The sequence below is a fragment of the Alnus glutinosa genome, chromosome 2, assembly GCF_958979055.1.
Source record: "Alnus glutinosa chromosome 2, dhAlnGlut1.1, whole genome shotgun sequence".
Classification (NCBI taxonomy): Eukaryota; Viridiplantae; Streptophyta; class Magnoliopsida; order Fagales; family Betulaceae; genus Alnus; species Alnus glutinosa.
The window spans coordinates 11,137,693-11,161,260 of record NC_084887.1 but is presented as its reverse complement, the minus strand read 5'-3'; the positions used below and the strand labels follow the sequence as shown (position 1 = coordinate 11,161,260).

At 35.4% G+C, this 23,568-nt stretch overlaps 1 protein-coding gene, 1 long non-coding RNA gene and 1 other non-coding gene across 3 annotated transcripts; 1 reads left to right on the top strand and 2 right to left on the bottom strand.

Annotated features, from left to right (window-relative positions):
• Positions 1 to 5,203: 5,203 nt before the first annotated feature.
• Positions 5,204 to 11,122, top strand: LOC133861212 (acyl-coenzyme A oxidase 3, peroxisomal-like). The gene is made up of 13 exons (XM_062296944.1): positions 5,204 to 5,863; positions 6,556 to 6,673; positions 6,780 to 6,887; positions 7,023 to 7,195; positions 7,319 to 7,418; positions 7,626 to 7,700; positions 7,861 to 7,991; positions 8,767 to 8,902; positions 8,982 to 9,101; positions 9,674 to 9,820; positions 9,905 to 10,009; positions 10,112 to 10,213; positions 10,680 to 11,122. Exons 1-13 carry the CDS (start codon positions 5,400 to 5,402, stop codon positions 10,926 to 10,928), a joined length of 2,028 nt encoding a protein of 675 aa, XP_062152928.1. The 5' UTR covers positions 5,204 to 5,399; the 3' UTR covers positions 10,929 to 11,122.
• LOC133862145 (small nucleolar RNA snoR97) lies at positions 8,345 to 8,450 on the bottom strand. The gene has a single exon (XR_009899166.1). It is a non-coding gene; the product is annotated as a small nucleolar RNA snoR97 (small nucleolar RNA).
• A 7,125-nt stretch (positions 11,123 to 18,247) lies between the features above and the next one.
• Positions 18,248 to 22,132, bottom strand: LOC133859452 (uncharacterized). Its single transcript, XR_009898749.1, has 3 exons — positions 21,785 to 22,132; positions 19,832 to 19,931; positions 18,248 to 18,594 (listed from the first exon to the last, which is right to left on the bottom strand). It is a non-coding gene; the product is annotated as an uncharacterized LOC133859452 (long non-coding RNA).
• Between the last annotated feature and the right edge of the window lie 1,436 nt (positions 22,133 to 23,568).

The window sequence follows — 23,568 nt, the reverse complement described above, 5'->3', positions numbered from 1 at the left end:
GAAACAAGTAAGAATATTTTGAAGTTAATTTTTTTTTTGAAGAAGTAAAAAAAAAAAAAAAACAAAAAAGGGAGAGGGGAGGGTTTTGCCAAACAGCGCGCGGTGGACAGAGAAAAAATGTCAAAGGTTGTTCACATAGATCTTCAAATCTTCCTTGAAATTTAAAAATGTATACAACATGTCTTTTTAATAAATACATGAGTAAATTCTATAAAACATCAAAATATTTTGAGTTGCCTCTCCTGTCAATTTAACTTTAGCTTTTAGCCCCCAGATGAAAAATATTACATATATTATTCACGCACGTATGACTTGTTTTCTGTACCAGAAATATCGTAGTTTGAGAGATAAAATTATCAAACTGCCCTTAACTAAAGGTGAGCCAAGATGAGGCTTAGATGGGAAAAGAACAATGACTTCAATTTTTTCTTCTCATTTTTAAGCATTTTCATATAAATAGGGAGCACAATAGTCATGCAAAAAGGGTTCAAGCACACGTGCTACTAAAAACATCGAAATTAACGGTTAAATCTGACATTGGAGACAATTCAAAATATGTTGATATTTAATAAAAAAAAAAAAAAAAAAATATGTTGATACTTTAAAAGTTTGAGTTGTTGTTAGTTGTAATTTAAAGATATAAATGCAATTAGAATATAGTTTGAGAAGAAAAAAAATGTAATTTAAAAAAAAAAGGTTAAGCTTATATTTTGGAAAATAAAATTCATCTTATATATATAAAAGATCTACATTAGAATTAGGATTAGGATCTATCCTATAAGACAAAAACAATCATTCAAGATATAAAAATAAAATGAATCCTAAAACATCATTGACTTTTTTGATATTATATATATACATACATAATTTTCTTGAATAGCTTAGGACAGTTCAATTACTTGAGCCATCAACACAAACCAAAGGGTTTTGAGCCAAGTTGACTTGATCGGTTGGCTTTTGATAGGGGCAGAGTCATATATTGTCGAACCCTTTTTGTTGGGAATAATTCCAGTCAGACCAAGCTTTAGGTCAGTACAAGCCCAAGAGGGAAAAACAACAAAAATTTCGAGAAAGTCTCATCCCGAGAGGCAAATACTAAGCAGTCAAGATAACAGGACTCCTGGGACAGTCCAAACCCAGGAGATATAAACCAGGGAGCTGTTCTGAAAAATAAGGGGCATGAGGTATAGTCAAATTGGGTCCCAAGAATACAGATATATTGGGACCAAGACTCAACTATCAAGCCAGCCAAGGCCCAGGACAAATTTGTCCTTGGAACTCAGTTAAGGCTCGGGACAAGCATGTCCCGGGAACTCAGATACTAACTACAGCCCCGAAAATCTGGATGAGAATACGTTGAATTAAGATGGATGTTATGGAGATCGTGCCTAGTCCCCGAAAATTTGGGACTGAGGCCAATCCCGAATTTGTTGGCAAAAATCCTAAAGCCTTAGTAGCAAGGGCGCAGATCTCAGCCTATAAATAGGCCACAACCCCAGGTATAAAATGAGACTAATTTTTTGAGAATGAGGCACTCTTTCTCTAGCAGAAGCTAACTTAAGTATCAGAGCAGACCCCCGGAAGGATTTCTTAGGTTTGCAGATTTTCCAGAATTCTTGGAGAAAGTCCGAAGAATCTAGAAGGAAGAGATGTGTTCACACCATACTGGAAATTGTACTAACAGTTTGGCGCCGTCTATAAGAACGATATTTGTTCTCATACAAAAAATCCTCAATGGTGATGAACACACGTTTTGTAAGCCAAGCCAACCGGCAAAGGAGATCAGAGCCAGGGCAGATTCTCCAGCCCAACCCAAATCTAGGGATTCAGAATAATCCACTGCCTCCACCGTTCCCTCCCTCGGACAGTGGAGATCAGGATCGCATAGCAGCAATGGAAGCTCATATTGAAGCCCTGACATGACAAAATGCAGAGTTGCTGCTCAGAAATATGGAACAGCCCCATCCCAAGGTGAACCGGGATGGACACGAGGAAGAAGAGCGCATAGCCATATCAATGGCCAAGGTTACCAAGAAAAGGATCATCGGGAGGACGATCACTAGGAAGACAGTTTTCAAGGAGTAGATGCCCGAGAGTTAAAAAACAGAAGGCCCAACCGTCACAGAGACCGACAAAAGGATGTAGGAGACCTGAGCAAAATAATAGTCGAATTGCATAGAAGATGCACGCATATGGAGTTGGAAAGGAAGGACAAGAGTAAGTTTCTAGTGGTGGACAAGCACTTGTCGGGCACAGATTCGCCCTTCACCAGCTGGGTAGCAAACTACCAACTACCCGAGAAGTTCAAGGTCCCTCAAATCATAAGTTACGCTGGAGATGGGGACCCCCTTGACCATTTGGAGAACTTCCGAGCTCACCTAGACCTTCACGTTACATCTGATGAAGTAGCATGCTGGACATTCCCTCTGACTCTATCAAGGAATGCCCAAGACTGGTTCAGGAGACTGCCCCCCAACTCGGTAGACAACTTCAGAGAGTTGAGCAAGATATTCCTAATGGAATTCCTAGCTTTTTGAACACGAAAGAAGCCGTCCAGATATCTGTTAAGACTACACCAATGCAGCAGCGAAACTCTTAAGGAGTTTGTGCCCAGGTTCAATCGGGAAAAGATGACGTTTGAAGATCCAACCGAGGACATGGTTTATGCCGCCCTATATCAGGGCATCTCACCTGAAGAGCCTCTGATGAGGAAGTTGGCCTAGAAGCAACTGAGTACCCTGCAAGGCTTGATGGATAAAGTTAAGGAATACATCCATCAGGAGGAGACATTGAAAACTATAGCCAGTTCAAGGCCATCCCGGGATAGGTCCCCAGAAAGAAAAAGGAGAGAATTTAGGAAGATTGACAAGGAAGATCAGAGGTGGGTAAAAACGTTCGCAGATTACAACCTTACGCCTCTGAATGCAGAGATGTCAGAAGTTCTCATGGAAATCAAGAAAGATCCAGAGTTTCGCTAGCCATAGAAGATACCAGGCAACCCTCCACAGAAGAATAAGGGTAAGTATTTGTGATTTCATGAGTAGAGAGGCCATTACATCAAGGGGTGCATAACCCTGAGGCTGTTAATTGAAGAGCTTATAAAGAATGGTAAGCTAGTCTGGTTCTTGGGAGAGCAAAGGAATCGACCCAGAAATAACAGGCCTCAAAATCTCCTAGACTACCAGCCTCGAGGCTGACCTCAACCAAAAGAGAGGGATTGCGAGGATGAAGAAAGAAGAGAGTACTGGAGAAGCAGGAGCCCGAGGCGTAGAGAGCCGAGGCCAAAGCAGGCTATAGCTCTGATACCATGAAAGAAAATAGAATTAAATAAAAGAATAAAGACAAAGCGGAATAAAGAAATAGAGATACAAGAGATTTTACGTGATTCGGTCTATGACATATGTCTATAGGATAAAACCCAAAGGGGCTAAATTATACTCTTATTTGTCTCTTAATAAATTTACAATGCAAATGATCCATGTTTATAGGGATGTAATTAAGGAGAATACAAAAATATATGAAAGAATATCAAATCAAATCAAAATTCAGTATATTCAATCCCTGATTTGATTATAATAAATTACAATCAAATCGTATAATCTCATATATTCTCCTACCATGTCCAATCACAATTATATCAAGAATATATTCTTTAACATATAATATCTTTGATAATTGTTTACCATACAATTCACCTTTTTAGTCTTATAGGATGGCTCAATTGTCGAAACTTTTTATTTTTTATTTTTATTTTTTAATCAAAATTGGGTCGAAAGTGATAAGTAAAAATTTCATCAAATCTATAACAACCCAACTCCATTGTCTTTGGAACTAGTGGCCATTCGATGCTCAATTGAAGGTGAATGAGAGCGTTAGAGTGAAAGCTGCTGTGCGTTAGACTAATTAATGGCATCTCTTTGATTTTTAAATCCGTTTTCTTGCTCTTCACAGCATTAAAAAAGAACTTTGTATTTTGGTCTCCCAAATTAAGCATTGTACGTAGTCTCTGGCCTTCATATGTTTTTCTTAGCCCTTTTAAGATCACAGTAAAGATTGACATTTCGGACTTGAATTAGCTTCAATCCAGATTGCATCGACTTCTTAGGCACACGAGGAACCGACCTAACAAATTTTCAATCGAAGACAAGTTCTTCCAAGGCCAGGATCTAAAAGAGAAGATTCACTTTCCAAGAGGATAAAGAGCATCTCTAGTTCTAGAATCACCACCACCTCATCTTCATCGGTCTACTTGGACCAAAGCATTTGCCCGTGCAGTTGAACAAAATTGGCTTTCATTTGAGACTTGTGAAGATCTTTCATTTGAATTTGAACTTGGCTGACGCTTTGGTCTAGTGGGTCAAGCAACCCTAATCCATAGCTTTCTCTCGAAATTCTATCTCTGGTTTTCTTTGATCTTTCAAGTCAATTTATCAAGCTTTTGTGAAAAGTTGTTGGTATGCCGAATAGAAGGGTTAGTAAGGCGGCTTTGCAAGAATATCATCACTGGCAAAAGAAAAAACAACTACCATCCACACATCATTGACCTGTGTCTGCCAAGTCCTTAAGCTCGAGCGGTGAATAAAAGATCTTTTAATCCCATAAGCAACATCGAAGAATAAGGAGCTGTCCTCTATGACTTGAAGGTGCAAAAGAAGGAGAAGCTTTTGGGGATGCAACATGATTGTAGAGGCTTGTAGCACGATGTTCAAGCTAGCTAGTATGTACATTGGTTTAACAAATAGAAGAATAACTAAGTAACCATTAGCCAGTAGCGAATATGGCACAACATACGAGGGTAACCCAATCAATCAAGCAAGACAAGCCCAGTGACCAGTGTTAAGGAATCACAAATACCATCCTTGCTTGGTCTGTCAATTACTAGCCTCCTCTTTGATTTTTGTTTCATAACTTTTTGTTATTTTAGATTATTTTTTTAATTTTTCTAATTTTTTTTATATAATTTTATGGAAAATATTTTTATCATTAAGAGAGATATTAACATGTTTAGATAGTATAAAGGGGACATTGAGATAATTTGTAGGTTATGAGAAGATTATCGATAAAATAATAGCTTAAAGAAATTATGTTTACTTTTTTCTAAATTAAAAAAAAAAAAAAAAAAAAAAAAAAAAAAAAATGGAGTACCCAATCATGCTCAAACACATCTCTTCTTCCCATACCGTTTTAATGATTAAGTCAAAACAAAGCCGCGGGCAACGAACACCTGCAATCACCTCGCGGCCTCGCGCGTGGCACTCCATCCGTATATCTCTGCATCAACCACCAACGCCACATCCACCGATTCCACCCGCCCCCCGCGCCTAAAAACCATTCCCCTCCCTCTCTGAGAAGCCTACATAAGCTCGTTTTCCCGGTTCCCAGACCCGCCCACCCACGCGATGGAAGACCAAGTCGCAAGGCGCGCCCAGGTCCTGCGCAACCATCTCGCCACCCCAATCCCGCCACCCCCGACAACTCTCTCGCCCAGCCACTGCCTCAGCTACTCTCCCCCCGACCTCACCGAGCCCTTCTCCTTCAACACCACCGACATGCGCGCACTCCTCGACTCTCACCATCTCGCCGACCGCGACTGGCTCTTCGGCCTCATGATCCAGAGCCGCCTCTTCAACCCTTTGCAGCGTGGAGCTCAAGTCTTCGTATCGCCGGACTATAACCAGTCCATGGAGCAGCAACGGGAAGCTACCATGAGGCGGATTGATTATCTTCAGGACAAGGGGGTCTACCATGGTTGGCTCACGGATACGGGGCCCGAGGCCGAGTTGAGGAGGTTCGCGTTCTATGAGGTTGTTGGGATTTACGATCACTCCCTCGCGGTTAAGCTTGGGGTTCATTTCTTCTTGTGGTATGTTAATTCGCCAATAACGGCTGTTTTGAGGTCTGAATTCAGTTGGGTTTTTGTGCTTATGATCATTGTTATGATATTAATTCAATAATTAAATTTTTTATTTTGTATTAGCTTAATTGTGTTTAGATAAATGGCGAAAAGATGAAAGGGTTTGAGTTTGAATCTTGTTGTACGATTATTCACTTGACAATTTCAATTATATCGAGGGAGAGTGGTAGAATATCTATTAAATTATCAATTTTCTATTAGCTTTTAAGTTTTTAAGATAAACGGTGATTTAAATAACATATTCGCTTTTAGTGTGTTAACTTTTTGTTTTTGTTTGCGGGGGATTGAAGATTCTTGGCTGCAATGGAATTTAGTTTTTTTTTTTTTTTTAAATCCAAATGCGTGCAACTGGATCAGGATTGATAGATGGGGGTCTTGGGTATGAATTTAGTTTTTTTAATCCAAATGCGTCCAAAGGCATTCTAATAGAATTTTTTGTTCATTGATTATGGGGGTTTTGAACGGGTTGGGACTGAATGCTGTTCGTTTCCTTAACCTCCATTTGGTTGTTAAGAATTGGTAAAAGAAAAATGAGTACAATTATTGAACATAATTTACGGGAATGGCTTGCCAGTTGTAGTTGATATGGTTGTTGGATTATCAAAGAAGGGATTATTAATCATTACGTTGTCTCTTTACAGGGGTGGTGCCATCCAGTTCTTTGGCACAAAGCGCCATCACGACAAGTGGCTTACGGACACTGAAAATTATGTGATCAAGGGTTGCTTTGCGATGTCCGAGTTGGGGCATGGGAGTAATGTATGTGACGGTTGTTTAATTAGTCTGGGGCATCGGCCCTGTTCATGTTACCTTCTGCACTCTTTTTTTAGTTTTCACTAATTCTTTCCTGGGCTAATAATTTTAGGTTCGAGGAATTGAAACAGTCACCACTTATGATTCTAACACTGGAGAGTTTGTCATTAACACTCCCTGTGAATCAGCTCAAAAGTATTGGATTGGGGGGGCAGCTAAAGTAATGCTTTTTTGAAACTTTATTTTCTTTATTCATTTCTCTTTCTTGTTCCTCATCAATGTTTGCTCTACTGCTTATGCAACTCCTGCTTCAGATTTGTCTTCACTAACATGCTATTCTTCTATTGATGTTTAGCATGCAACACACACAATAGTCTTTTCTCAGCTCAACATAAATGGGAAGAATCAAGGAGTTCATGCATTTATAGCCCAGATTAGGGATGCGGATGGCAATGTCTGTCCAAACATCCGAATAGCAGATTGTGGTCATAAAATTGGTTTAAATGGTGTTGACAACGGTCGAATCTGGTAATAATATCTTTAAATAACTGTCATTATGAAATTCTTTACTTATCAAAAAAAAATTATGAAATTCTCTGATCCAATATACAGTATGAATATATAACTCAAACCATTGAAAATGTGTTTCAGGTTTGACAATGTACGAATCCCCAGAGAGAATTTATTGAACTCAGTAGCTGATGTTTCACCAGATGGGAAATATTTAAGTGCAATAGAAAACCCAGATCAGGTGATTATCTTTCCAGATAGGTAATATCTTCTTTTTTTTTTTTTTTTAATTATTTTTTTTAACTTTAAATTATTTATTTATTTTTTATATTTCCAACTATTTTTTATCTACTGTTTTTTTTTTTTTTTTTAGTAGCAGCAGATATTGTTTAGTGATTGAACTATTTATTTTATGAACAATCTCTCATATGTAATTGCTTTTTTTCAGAGATTTGCAGCATTCCTAGCTCCTTTGACATCAGGCCGCGTGAATATTGCAGTTGCTGCAATTTATTCGTCAAAGGTAATGTAGATATTTGAAGCATGGTTAGCTGTTTCTGTATGTAAACCAATCTTGCATTTGCGTGTAATTGTGACTTACCAAAAAGGTGGAATTGTGGGGTTCGTGCAACTCCTAGCAAACTCCATTTATCATTGATATTATCTCATTCTTTTCCCATCAGATTAGCTTAGCAATTGCCATAAGGTACTCATTGACAAGGCAGGCCTTCTCTGTCACACCAAATGGGCCTGAAGTCCTTTTGCTTGATTACCCAAGCCATCAACGGCGACTGTTGCCACTGCTTGCTAAGACGTATGTATATAATCAATGCCACTGTGTTAACCAAATTATTTTTGAAACTCATTTATGATAGAAACTTTTGCTCTGATCTTCCAATTACAATGCATGAGGTATAATTTCATGCTGTAACTAGCTTTCCTGCTCTGGGAAGCCTTGTATAGTTAGTTTACATGCATTGTTTGTGTGAACATATGAGGGGTTAAATTGATATTACAATACAGTCTCTTCTATAAACTGTCAAGTATGTTGGTGTTTGATCTTAGAGTAAAGTCCCTTCTTATTCAGCATAGTGATTTATAAACATTTCACTTATGGTGTTGGATACAAACATTTTTTTTTTGATAAGACAAAACTTAACAAGTTGTGAATGTCGTGCCGTTATTTAACTCCAATCTCGTGGAATTACAAGACAAGAAGCTGATAACGACACACGATATCCAAGTTTTTCAGACTGGATACAAACATCCTAATGCTATTGTTAGTTTCTGTATTGGAGTGAAATAGCCTTAATGCTTCTGTGACTCAACTGATGATTCATCCCAAGGCCTGTCTCTTTGAAAACTTAAGCTGGCCTTGATCTTCATCGTAAGCATCTTTTATCATATACATAGTAAATAACTGATATTCAGCTTTTAGATCATGAATATAAATGGCCTAATGGCTTTAGTAATATTTGGTTTGTAAATTAGGTTAACCGTCCTTGAATTGTAACAATTGACATTGTTATTCATCCAAAAAAAAACTGAAATTGTTCTGACTTGTTGTTCTTTTTTCTCATGTGCTACAGATATGCTATGAGTTTTGCCGGAAATGACTTGAAAAAGATATATGTGAAGAGAACGCCGGAGTTAAATAAAATTATCCATGTCATTTCAAGTGCATTCAAGGCTACTTTTACCTGGCACAATATGAGAACTCTTCAGGTCAGAACTGCAACAACGTTTGGAGTTGGCTATATCTATAAAATTTGACTCACTAATGTTCAATTAATGACTGGATCAGGAATGTCGTGAAGCCTGTGGAGGACAAGGTCTGAAGACTGAAAATCGTGTTGGTCATATGAAAAGTGAATATGATGTGCAGTCCACTTTTGAGGGGGACAACAATGTTCTGATGCAGCAGGTAGGTAAAGTACACTATTTTTTTTAAAATTTTTTTATTATGAAATTTACTAAACAAAGAATGGACATGTTGGTTTCTGACTTTTGACTTGTCTGGGAGGGTGACCTCTAAATAAAACAAAACAAGCAAAGGGACATGGTTCATGGCCTGTGAGGCATTGCTTATGTGCTAATCTGCTTAAATGGATGGTAGAATGGTGGCCTTTCATAAGTGTTAATTCATGTAGTAACAACTGCAAGGAGTGAGCTAGGGCTTCGCGATCACACAACAACGTGGAACTTGTTTCTAAATTCATTATGGTTACATATCCCTTAGTTTTCATTAATCAACTAATAATGTGTCTCTGGAACTGACCATAGCCCATAACTGTTGGTTGAATCTTAATTGTCTGATTGAATCTATACTTACATTACTGGTGAGCAACACTTAAAAAGAATATTTACTGTTTGATTCTTTATACTTCGAATTACAGAAGATTATGATGCTAAATTTAAGTATTATTCTACTCAGTTTTACTTTGGTGGAATCCTGTCTGAAGCAGTTAAACTCATGGGATAAATATGTTTACTCAGGTCAGCAAGGCACTGCTTGCAGAATACGTAGCAGCTAAGAAGAGAAACAAACCTTTTAAAGGATTGGGGTTAGAACACATGAATAATCCATGCCCTGTCATTCCATCTCAGCTTACAAGCTCTACTCTTAGGTGCAGCAAATTCCAGGTAATATGACTTAGCTACTTTTCCTGCGCCGCGTATTAGTGATGTTGAAATTTATAGATATTTCTCACCACTTGTCTACATCAGAATGATGCATTATGCTTAAGAGAGCGGGATTTACTGAATCATTTTGCTGCTGAAATATCACAATACCAAGCAAAGGGAGAAAGCAAAGAGTATGCCTTCATTTTGGTGAGAACTCGCTTCAGTTACTTAAGTTGCAGTTCTCTCTCTCTCTCTCTCTCTCTCTCTCTCTCTCTCTCTCATATTGTTGTTTACCCTTCTCTGCACCAGAGTTATCAGCTAGCAGAAGACTTGGGTAGAGCTTTCACAGAACGTGCAATACTGCAAACCTTTATAGAGGCTGAGGCAACTGTACCTGCTGGTTCACTGAAGGTAATTCTTATGTATTGTCTGCAATAATCTCTGCTTGATGATCGAGTCGGTGAGGATATTTTATTGGCATGGAATCTCTAAAATGACTTTCTTTATTGTCCTGTTATGTACACTGAGGTGCATTAAGTATAGTTCATCCATTTACTAGATATGTAAAATGGGATGAAAAGGGAATTGGTTTTGTTGATAGCAAAAAATTACAAATGTTAGTAGTTTCATGACTCAAAAAATAAAAATAAAAAGTATATCCAAGTCCGTGAGTCAAGCTTTTGTAATATTAAGATCCAAGTTGCTTAGTAAGATGTACATAATATATTTTGGGGTATTGATAGTTTAATTATGATCCCATTCCATGTCTAGGATTATGACTTGTGCAGATTTTGTGCAACTAGCTTTATGTTGTCAATTGTGGAAGTTTATAAAATTAAATACAGTTGCTGAATATGTTTTTGTGCTTTTCCTGCAGGATGTCTTAAGTCTCTTGAGGTCCATGTATGCCTTGATTTGCTTGGAAGAAGATGCTGCCTTCCTACGATATGGGTACTTATCGACGGACCATGCTGCTGCAGTCAGGAAAGAAGTGACAAAACTCTGTAGTGAAATACGACCACATGCACTTGCTTTGGTCAGTTCCTTTGGCATCCCTGGTGCTTTTCTGAGCCCTATAGCTTTTAACTGGATTGATGCAAATTCTTGGTCCTCAGTTCAGCACTAGCTAGGGTGAAACAATCCTCTCTCTTGTTTAGCTGAGACAAAATGTGTACTGCTTGTGGCTATCTGCTGTGGCAGGAAGATAGGTAGATTCACATAATAAATCACATTTCTACCTAAAATTTAATTTAGTAATGGATGATCTTCTGTATAACTATTCATTAATAAAATTGTTGTTTGTTTTCCACAAAAACTAAATTGCATCTAATGCTCTATTAGTTTTGGCGTAAAATGTTTTTAGGAAAATTATTTTTTAGGAAAATGTTTTTTGTCGAAAACATTTTTCGACGTTTGGCGTGTACGAAAAATCACAAATATTTTTTATATTTCATTCAATCATATTAACCTCTACAAATCAATTTTTATTCATAACATAAAATTATTAATATAAAATCAACTTAAAAATTATGTTTAATTAAAATATACACATATTGACCAACAATAATCATATATTTTCAAGTTGGGAGAGCCACAAATAATATCCAACAATGCATTCAAGTTACGAACAAAAGTTCAATTATAAATATTACCATTCAAGTTCAATGAAAATATTACAATCAAGTTTTGGCCAAAGTACTATCATCCAAGTTCAATCATGTATGTTTTTACAATCAAGTTATTTCGTATCTTACTACTTTTAAGTCCTAAACTCCATCGTTTTTAAAAAAGTTGTCCAATCAAAACTTTCTGAGTTTAGCATTCTTTGCCAGAAATGCTCTTGCAATGTTATCATCTCCCAGCAAATGGTCAAATGCAAATGCAAGCATAAACTCGTCATATCCTTCCACCTTCATTGCTTTCTTATAAAGTTGATCTGCATCGACTCCCTTATTGAGAGCTTTAAGTGCTTATTTAACATCTTTCAACTGTTCAGATATTTGACTATAACTATCATCACTATCAGCACAACTTCTTTTCCTATGTGACCTTTTGGTTGGAGCTAAATCAGCAGCAACATAGTTTCCTTTTGACGACGCATCATTAAAAATCCAAATCCGCATGTTCTGAATCAAAAACATTATCATAATGATCGATATTAGCCAAAGACTAAGAGAAACTCTTTGTCGCCATATCCTTACCAACTATGGCCATCTCAACATATATTTTAATGTTTTTGTTTAAATATTGCTCATGCTAAGGATGCGCTTGTTAAAAGGAAGAACATAATTTAAACAAAACTTCAAGACTAATATAACTACTATAATAAAGAAAATAAGTTTCAACATAATGGGTAAATTTTTTTAAAAAAATAATAATAAAAAAAAATTAGGGTTTTTTATTAATCAAAAAATATAATGGGTAAATTTGATTTTTCAAGTGTCAAAATGAGGGTATTTTTGAAAGAATTTGGTCAAAAATGGTATTTTCATCCACTCTAACGGTCAACCTAACAGATGGGCTTAATTGCAACCAAATTTTAGTTTGATGGATCTAATCACATTTGTCAATTCATGAGGGTAAATAAAAAATGGTTGTTAATTGAGGGTGACAAATATATTTATGCCTAAAAAAATAAGTTTTATACTACCAATTCCTCATCATACACCTTGTCACAAGTAATCACACAAATTTTGATCCCATCCAAAGCCATTCTTCTTATGGAGGTGCTGATGATGGTCCACATGTTCTTGATGATTTGAAGGCGGTTCTCAATATGGTTAGGTACACATTCAACCACGAATTTCTTGCTAATTGACTTGGCAACTAGTGCAAACGACACATGTTAAATGTGTTTGAAGGCTTATTTCCTTTAATAGCCTCATAAACAATAGTTTTAAGTAACAAAGTATGCATAAGTTTTGACCACCTAAATTGCTTGTCTGTAGTGTCCTTCTCCTTGCTTTTGCCATTGCTACAATCACAAGCACACATGAATGATAATGCAAAACAAAAACATATAATATCTCATAAAAGATAGAAACATAAAGCAAGTTAGTAACATACTCATATTACCTGGATTAGATATCAAATGTGCATCATACAATCAAATCATTAAAGATAAAAACATAATTTATTTAAACATGACTAGTTCAAGAAAAAGACATTATAACATCAACCATACAAGAAAAAAGAAATCTACACATTTTTCCTATTTCTATAATCATCCTACATTGCATGACAGATTATATCCCTTTTTACTATCCATTCTCTACTGTCCTTTTGAACTTCCCTTCATGTTTGGTAGACTCTATCACTTTGATTTCGAGATTCAACATCACAAACAACCTCTTCCATAATTGAGTCATAGGATGAACACCCATAATGTGATTGTGGATGAAACAACATGCTAAAACTCTCCTCATAAAATCACAAAACTTTCTTATAGAAGATCATAAACCGTTTCTATGAAATCATCCTAAAATTTAACACATAAGTCATAATGTAATAACATTCTTTAAAATCTTCACATAAAATATTACTTTTCTATTTAGGACGGAGGCTAGAAGTTCATGCAAATAAGTTTCTCTAGGGTTTTTAGGGTTTTAATGGAGTTGAGGGTCTAGTTTCTATATTTTTGGCGCTAAAAATCGAATTTATGTCAAACTAGGTTTTTCGAACCTCACCAGGTTCAATCCTCTAAATGAGAGGTTCGAATCTCCTTTTTCTTTTCTTTTTTCTTTCTTTCTTCTTTTTTTTTTTTTTTTTTTTTTTTTTTTTTTTTTTTTTTGGTTCTTTTTGTTGTTGTTGTTGTTGTTGTTGTTGTTAGGATATTATAAGATTACTACAGGAAATATAATTTCTTTTAAAAGCCACGTGTATTTTATAAACGATTTAATTTTTTGGGCTATTACATTCAATAATTCTTATAAAATTTTGTTCTCAAAATTCAATTGTATTTTCAAAACAGACCTGTCTGGAGAGTTTTTTTTTTCAATTGATCCCTTATCTAGAACTGCTCTCTAGTTAGACTTCAAACGGTTGAACAGTTACAGCTCAATAAACAAAGACTCTAAGAGAGATACATAAGACGTTTATGCCTAAAAATCTTCTCTTAGCACAATAGAATTCTAGTCAGGAATTCTTAAAGAAACAATGCCTAAAAGCCCCTTTAAATAGGCTTCATAAATTCTAATTCAAGTCAGGAACGGATTCTAGGCGGTGGCGTCCGAACAGGACATTGAGCTTCTGGAGTTGTACGTCCAATGGGTCGTCCGGACAGGTATCGAACTCTGACTTTCAGTGACTAGTGTCAAGACACTGCTTCTGGCCGTCCGAACGGGCTGTAGGGAAACCAACTTTTCTAATTTTGTAAAGTCTTCATAATATTTCCTTTACCAGATTCTTTCCTTCTTTGAGAAATACATTGCACATCTTGCCTTGTTCAACCCCTTCCTTTCTTGATAAATATTCTTGCAATATAATTATGAAAGTCTTCTAGAAATACGGAGTCCTTGAAATGGTAATAAATAATTATGCAGAATATTTTTTAAATCACAGATCTTTCCATGGGATGAAGCTGAGGATACCCGTCATGATATGATTGAGAATGTCCATTTGCCTTACCTTCTTAAAACTAGGCCTTAAATCTTTATGTTTATTCATGAATCGTAGACTTAGTTTGTAATATTAATTTTATATTTGAGATTGGTCCTTGACCATACATTTAGAGACTTTTCTATGTTATGATGTTTTAGTTTTACTCTAGCTATTGTAAATTATAGGTTTTAATTGCTATATGTGTGTTATAAGTGAAAGTCTTCTACTGCAGACTCTGTTCGAAGAGGATGAGATCTCTGTGTTCTATTCCTTGTTGAATGAGACTAGGAGGCGAACCATAAAGTTAACTACTTGTTAGTTAATTTCACAGGGCCGTTACAGTTGGTATCAGGGCCTTGTGCTCTGAAAGACTATTGGAATTAATAGAGATAGCCTTAGGAAGATGATTACGCCAAAGCTTAGGATAGTTAACCAATAGGATCTTAACTTAAGGATAGTTGCATGATTCTATCCTATTTGGTTTTGACTTTGCTATTTATTGCAAAAGATGTCGCCCAAAAGAAATCCAGCTACTTGGCCTAACGCCCTAGAATTGGGAGGCATTGGGGAAGATGCCCACCATGAAACGGTAGAGATACCGGTTCATAAAGCTGTCAATCTAGAGTAAACACAATTGTTGACTGCGTTGGCACATGATCGAGAAGCAAGACAGCCTGTGGCAGGGCGGGTTTGCACCTTAAGGATTTTTGTAGCCATAAATCCGTTAGCTTTGACGAAGGTAGTGACCACTTGGGCGCTGAGAATTGGTTAATGTTAATAGAAGCACTCTTGGAACCCATTGACTGCACCATTGAGGAGAAAGTAATTTATGCCGCCTATATACTGTCTGGAGAAGCAAAATGGTGGTGACAATCAAAGAATGTGCTACTTGTTTTAGAATTGGGTTCGGAACAAGCCACTACTTGGGAGATATTCAAGGAGGAATTCTGTAGGCACTTCTTTCTGGAAGTAGTGTAGGAGGCCAAGGCAAGGGAGTTCATGAACCTCGTCCAATGGGGTATGTCAGTAAAAGAATATGTGGCTAAGTTAATCCAGCTATCACGATTCGCCGTTTACCTCATCCCAGACGAGGAGAAGAAGGCTAAGAAGTTTGAGAGGGGCCTGAATCCGTGGATCAAGACTATGCTGGCATCTTTGATATTCTAGTCTTCTCCCAACTAATGGATCGTGCCCTTGATTGTTGATTTGAGTGTATGTAGATATTAATAATAAAATTATCAGTCACAATAGTACGAATTTTTGCCGGATAGGTCTATCTGAGGGTATTGAACCTCAATGACTGGTTGTTAAGTTATCAAGATTAATTCTAATCTAATACATAAAAAAATGTTTGAATTTGATTTTCTTTTGTGATTGAAACAAATAAAAACGTAAAAGTAAGATAAGCTGAAGAAGATATAGGAGATTGACTTCATCGTTAATCTCATGATGACGGTAAACTGTAGTTAACATGGGAATTTTAATATGGTTCATTATAAACTTTTGACCATAAAGAACAACCCGTATAATAGTAAGCCCATGGTCGTCCTACCACACGTACTAGTGTACCATGTTTTAAAATGCAATAATATGGTTCATTTATCATTAAAATAGTAATACTCATCTTGAAACAACTATCAAACACTTATGAAAATTTAACAGGGTTATATTATACTGTTCAAGAAAAGTAAATCATGCTCAGTCAGCTGACATATCACATATATTATGAACTCAATTTTGTAAGTATTTACGTACTTCGTTTGCTCATCCATAAATTTAGACATCCTGGATTTCTGCTACTGTGAAACATAACCTAAGATTAATAACACTCCTTAATCTATAACTAAACCCTATTTTCAGCATTTTTGGCATACTGCGAATGTTTGGCAATCAAGGAAGATCGTTCGCTTCACGAGTGACGAACGTTCATGCAAGGCTTGGGGAACGTTTGGCATTACCAGAATGCATGCAAACCTAAAGATAATCTAAACCTAACGTGCTAACTTTTAAACAAAGTTCCTAATAGTATAACGAGGGTATAATAAAACATGTCAACGTGACCATTTGTGAAATTAAGAGTGATTGAAAGCTTATACTTTGAAAATATAATTTTCTTTTGAAAAGAAAAATAATTCTTTAAAGCTTGCACGAAATGAAAATTGTGAAACTAATAATGAACCAGTAAAGAGAGAACATTAATAATCGTAAAAGAAAATGTTAGGCAACAAGTGTTACCTCAATCAAGTGGATTAACAACAAAACTCTAATTCTCCTTCTAAAAATTTCCTCTAACCAAGAAGTACGATAAACTAGGTGTATTGCAGTAGAAATGATGCTGAGAGGCATATAGTAAGGGGTATTTATAGGCAAGGCATGCAAAGAATAGAGATTAATTGATTTGGTCATTTGGTGAATGTTCCTCAAGTAAGTAACGAATGTTAGTGTAAAATTTAGGGTTAGACGATCGTTCGATGTACGACAGCGATCGTTTGTGGTACGATTTGACACACACTAAAGGCATATCCACTTTCTGACACACTGTACAATACATCAACGATTCTTCATGGTGGTGACCACAATAGTTCGCGAACGGATAAGGATTGATTGGCTATGTCAGCTAGGGTTTCTTGCTATCGTTCGTGAAAGGGTGTTCGTCAAAGATATAATGAACGTTCCAAAAAAAATGGAGATCGTTCGTGGTGGAGAATAAATGAATTAAAAGCATGTTATTTATTTTGCAAAAAAAATATGTTGATGGTTGAGTGATTGGATTGATATTTTATAGAAATATTGATTTTTATATAGAGCATTATAGGCATTCCATTTGCTAAGACTGTAATACATCAACTATAATGATTTATCTTGATCAAGAGAAGTAGAGGCTCCAGGTTGAAGTGTTGGTGCGGAAGCATAGGGATACAATGCACTAAACGAACCATGAGAATTGTCATTCCTTTTAAACAGTGTAAAAAATGAATGATTGTAACTCTCATACTTGTTATGATATTGATTCTAAATCCTAAGGGGGGTTGTGAACTCAAACGTCAAGTGCATGTTCTTTTGATTCATTTAGGAGTGTAACTATAGTAAAAATTTTGGGTGCGTTGGGTGATCACATGTAGCATTTTGAAAATACTTTTCTCAGTAAATAATCCATATTCCTTTCAGAAAGGAAAAAAAAAAATCCACTGGAGATAGAGTTAATAGAGTAATTATTCTCAGTCGTTAGATAGATTTAATCCGAGAATAATTATGTGATTAAATTGAGTACTAAAGAATAAAGATGTACATAATTAATGTAACAGAATTATTAACTTAATTCTTTACAAAATATTTCACGCAGGAATCAAAACTCAATATTAAGAATGGACTAAGGGATTGATTGTATTAATAAAAAATAAGTACAAGAGTGTAAGTACATTTATTTAGCGGAGTCAATTGTAATTAAATAGTAACCTTGTGATTATCATACGATGACAAGTGTCACGAGCCTATTTAAACCTAGTTTTTTTCCTCATTTTTTTTTTTCTTTGGGTCCCTCACCGAGTTAATATAAATCAACCAAGCTCAGGCTTTTATTTATTGGGTTAGAGAGTTAATGTATAGAGATGTATAGGCAAGAGTCTGGGCTTGAGGAGAAAACCCAAGCTGAAGACCAAGGGATAGGTGCATGGGTTGGGAGTAAAATCCTAGCCGAGGTCGTCTATGCAGTGGCATGTGTGACGACTTTTTATTATTATTATTATTATTATTATTATTATTATTATTATTATACAAACATAAATGAGTCCTTATAGTAGCACGACGATATGTCGCATAACCAACATATGGTATATACCCATAATATGTATCTGGTAAAACAGAGTATAACATATATCTGACTATGTAGCGGAAAACATAAACCTGAATAGTGAAAATCACAACTTATACATCTATCACAAATAATTACAACAAGAAGCCATTTGACATCTATCTGTTTAAATCTTATCAACACAACATAAAACATAACAATAATGGCTCGACCTTATAAGTGTCACAGACGACCCAAGCCATAAATCCAAACCTTTAAAACAGTGGACACCCATGGTTCGACAATTATAACCATTGCGGCGAGCTTCAGTCATAATATCTCAAGTACACTTCTACAACACCATCAACTACGACCGGAGTACCTGCAGCCAAATGAACATCATCTATACGGTTGTGGGGGTTGCCACATCCGTATAGAAAAAAGAATGAGTTCATCGTCTCAGTACATAATACTGAGACTTCAGTGATATTAAACTGACTGAGTTTTCCCAAAGAACCAATTTTTCCTTTATAGTCTTACGAGCACATAACCGTTACCAATTTTATAAATTTGTTTGAAAAACTCTCATAGCTGATATAGCAAACATCGACTAATAGAAAACATTTAAACATACTAGGCAACTAAGATTATACATAGAAGTTTTGTTGTAGAAACAATTACGTACAACCTCACCTACGATAATACTTTGTGGTTTGTTTGCTCAAGTTTACATAAACGCAAGGACATTTGCATGCACATAACCCTTAAGCTAGAAATAATAGCATTTAGTCTACTACACCGAAACACAAGCATCCCATGCATAAGAAATACCAACACATGGTACATTGCTACTTGAGGCATATCTATACAGAGCACTAGCGTCCTTAAGTTAATGAAATACCTGCCTCCCAATACATTGAGGCTTAATGCATTTTGAAAATACTAAAACAAGACATTTAGCTTAGCTATACAAAGACATTTACATCCCCAGTTATTGGTAACACTACGCTTGCATACATTGAGACTCATTGCCTTTGAGCGTCAGTGTGATCATGCGAGTACTAGAGTGAGACTCCAATATGCAAGCACGTCTTTGCTGAAGAATAAATAACTACCTACTATACCAAGATATAACATTCCAATCTCTGAACAATGTGAACATCTAGGCACATCCAAACTCAATGCTTCTTAAATCATGCAACTAATACGTTTAACAAAACTAATATAAGACATGCAACACATTCCATCACATCACAATGTATGTATGCATATGCGAGTACCATAAGTGGTGGCTCAAGGTTGTGCTCTTGTGGCACGTAAGTAACCATGCTGTGCTTTTGTGGCACGTAATGCATCATGTTCCCAAACTTTATACTCACTATAAAATCACATTCATGTTCTAATGCAATCACAGTTTTCAAAACTACTAACCATAACATACAATCACACCATTCATTCAAACTCCACATAACATATTCATTCTTTCAAAACATCATCATAATTTCAATATACTCAAAAGTACTCAAATCATCCAAAATAGATCATAATCAACATACAGTTGGCTCGGGTTTGTAAAATAATATATATTTTGCAATTTAACATATATGAAAATAATACTTCTCAGTGACTAGAATACTCACCTTGGTTGCATTGGACTCTTAACTCGAATATTCCATTGGATTCTAGTTACTCGAACTCTACATTGGAGAACTAATTAAAGTCTCCAATCCGGACACGATCCTGCAGACATTTATGATGTTAGTCTATGCTATTGAACTTTATACTCTATGACACATAAACTACCCGCATACTCACAAGTCGCATTACCCGCTTCCAAGTCTAGTTAAGTATCCTAAACCATTATTAGGTTATCATTTAGGTATAAGTTCATATTATATCATGTTTATTAACACAAGATGTATTTACTATTTCATTAGCTTGTATATTGTTGATGTATCATGTTATTATTGTTAACCCATTATGGCTTGTTTATTATTTACTAAGTTAGCAATATACATTTAACTCATATATATGCATATGCATAAATACATATATACACATACATATTCAACGCTTAAACCTAATCCATTGATACACTAAAATACTATGTGTACATGGTTAGGTGAACTAGGTATTTAGTCACCTTGTTATTGCTATTAACTATAAGTCTTATAGTTGTTTATCCATTTAAGTTAACTAAGTATATTCAGTCCCTATATATATATAGAATGCTTATAAAGCTAAGCATGACCCCAATACACTTTGGTATTTCATGTTGTCCTAATGCTCTTCATACATTAATTCTTCTTCATGTGTTTTTCTAAAATCCAAACTAACCAAAGCTCTTAGACATAACCAAATACACCTACATAACATTTCATTCTTCATCTCAACCGCATTAGACGTTTACACTAAAGGATCTAAACACATTAGCTACTTAATTACTTATTTCTCTTATCTTATTCCTCACTCCCCACTTAGTTTCAAGATGAGGACTTTAACCATTGATGGACAACACATTCCCTAAACGTCCAAACGAACCATAACAAAGAATCCAACTTTAGTCGATTCAACCTTATCCAACATATCCTCATTTATGCATCAAAACAAACTTCTATCTCAAGTGGAAATATCCTCATATCTTCTACTAAAATCTCATAACAATTATCATCATTAAACTATCATTTACTTTAAAAATTCCATATACCTCGTAATCCAATTTTCACCGAAGCCTAATATCAATTCATCAATCTTCTATGAAAATCAACTCTCAACAACCTACATGGAAACTAAAATTTTATTACAAAACATTACAAAATTCCCCTTACATAAATTGCCACACTTCCATCATTCAAATATTAGACCTAGATTTCACTCCAATTATCACACCACAACGTTCAATGGAAAAACAATAAATATCATATCAAACTTAACTCTTAAATCAGCCACCTAATCCACAAATCCAACTCCAAATCAACCCATATTTGGTTACCCACTCGACCTTCTCTACAAATATCAACTAATATCAAAACCCATAAATTCGATACTAGCACCTCAATATCAAACAGAAAATAAAACCCAAAACAACCCAACTCTATGATACTCACTTGGTGTTTCTACTGAAATCCATAGAATTAAACTTCAAGTTCATAAACAACCCAAAATCGAGAATCAACCAACCAATAAACCTAACTGAAAATTTGCAATAGGATTGATTCACACCCATTCAAAATCCAACTTCAAGAACACCCACAACCATTCGGCTACCATAGGAATTTGTCCAAATCAACAAGGCCAACCCAAAACTCCACATTGTCACATACCAAAAAATCAACATAAAAATGTAACTCAACCAACCAACACCATTCGGCTATCCTCAACCCAAAACAGGGAATCATCGCCACAACATCCCCAAATTTCAGAACCCAATCGGTTCCCTCAACCCGTACAAGACAAATCCAAACAATATATAATCCAACACATATAGAACCCACAAATTCGGACCCATACAAAACCCCAACAACCCATATAATTTTCTAGGTCTACGATCAATGGATATAATGAAATTCACAAGAAAAAGCTAGGGATTATACCTTCTTGACATCCAAAGCAGAAAACCCCATTGATCGGTTCCATCTTCTCCTCTCACGGCTGTCTCTTTGTGTTTCCGGTGTGTCCTAGACGTAGAGGGGAAAGAAAAGGGAAGAAGGGAAAAGAAGAGGGGAAGTGGGCTGGGTGGCGTGCGTGACTGTGAGAGGAAGAGATGGAGAAAGATGAAGAGAAGGGAAGGAAAACAGGGGAAGGAAAGGCAGTAGTGTGCGTGCGGGGTAGAAGAGAAGAGGAGGGGAAGAAAGAAGAAAGAAAAGGAAAAGGAAAAGGAAGAGAGTGGCGTTATGGTCTGTTTTCTGTTTGGGTGTTGGATTATTGAAATTAGAATTGGATTTTTATTCGTTTTACAAATTTCGAGGCAAATGTATACTGGAAAGGCGGAAGAAATGGAAAGAAAGAGAAAAAAGAGGGGACACATGGCAGTTTCTGTGTAGTTGAGAGAAGATAATGCAGCCAACTAGATGCTGACACGTGGTAAGGAGATTACATTTTTATTTTAAAGTCTCATTTTTTATTATTTACATCAGGACTCCACTATATTAAAATCTTATCTTTTAAGAACTAATCCAATTATATTTTATTAATACAATTAATTATTTAATTTATTCTATTGTGATCTATTATTATTATTATTCTAATTCTATTACTTTATCTTAGACTTATTTTATTTTCATAATATAAATATCATCGCCTATAATTTAATTACTAGCCCCATCCATTTAATAAATATAATTTATTAATTGTTAAACTCTCCAATTATTTTATAAGTAATGATTCACTACCACCTAAATATACAACTTTTTACCACCTTGTCTATGTGGCAAGGTGGTCCCCCACTTTAATTTATTTTTAAAAAATAAAAAAAACTCAAAAAGTAGTAGGGGACCACCTTGCCATATAGGCAATGTGGTAAAAAGTTGTATATTTAGGTACTCCACTATATTAAAATCTTATCTTTTAAGAACTAATCCAATTATATTTTATTAATACAATTAATTATTTAATTTATTCTATTGTGATCTATTATTATTATTATCCTAATTCTATTACTTTATCTTAGACTTATTTTATTTTCATAATATAAATATCATCGCCTATAATTTAATTACTAGCCCCATCCATTTAATAAATATAATTTATTAATTGTTAAACTCTCCAATTATTTTATAAGTAATGATTCACTACCACTTAAATATACAACTTTTTACCACCTTGTCTATGTGGCAAGGTGGTCCCCCACTTTAATTTATTTTTAAAAAATAAAAAAACTCAAAAAGTAGTAGGAGACCACCTTGCCATATAGGCAATGTGGTAAAAAGTTGTATATTTAGGTAGCATTGAATCATTATTCTTATTTTATTGGTCATTATGGCATTCAATTTGTGTTTCAAACTTATTTCCCAAGCCACACGCCTTCTAGGCTAATAGGGATTAGAATTGCTTCACCTAGTCCCACATGGATTGGATCTGCTTCATCTCTCAGTACACTAAGCCAAGAGTTAATGAGAGATGTATATGTAACAGCTCCCAACTAGTTAATAGACAATAGTATATTAACTATTTAGTATATTAATTAACTATAGTTAACTACTTAATATGTTAATAGTTAATATACGAGAATATGTTAAATGCTACCATACTTTACGTGGCAGCAAAAATTATCGTTGGATTTAAGATGGATCACAATTGAATTTTAAACCGTATAGTAATTTTCATTGCCACATCAAGAAATGTGCACTTGACAGTGCATATAGCATTTCTTATATAC

Coding starts and splice junctions, on each gene's coding strand:
- LOC133861212 (XM_062296944.1), top strand. CDS start 5,400: ATGGAAGACCAAGTCGCAAGGCGCGCCCAGGTCCTGCGCAACCATCTC. Junction 5,864..6,555: donor GGGGTTCATTTCTTCTTGTG/GTATGTTAATTC, acceptor GTCTCTTTACAG/GGGTGGTGCCATCCAGTTCT. Junction 10,214..10,679: donor TACCTGCTGGTTCACTGAAG/GTAATTCTTATG, acceptor CTTTTCCTGCAG/GATGTCTTAAGTCTCTTGAG.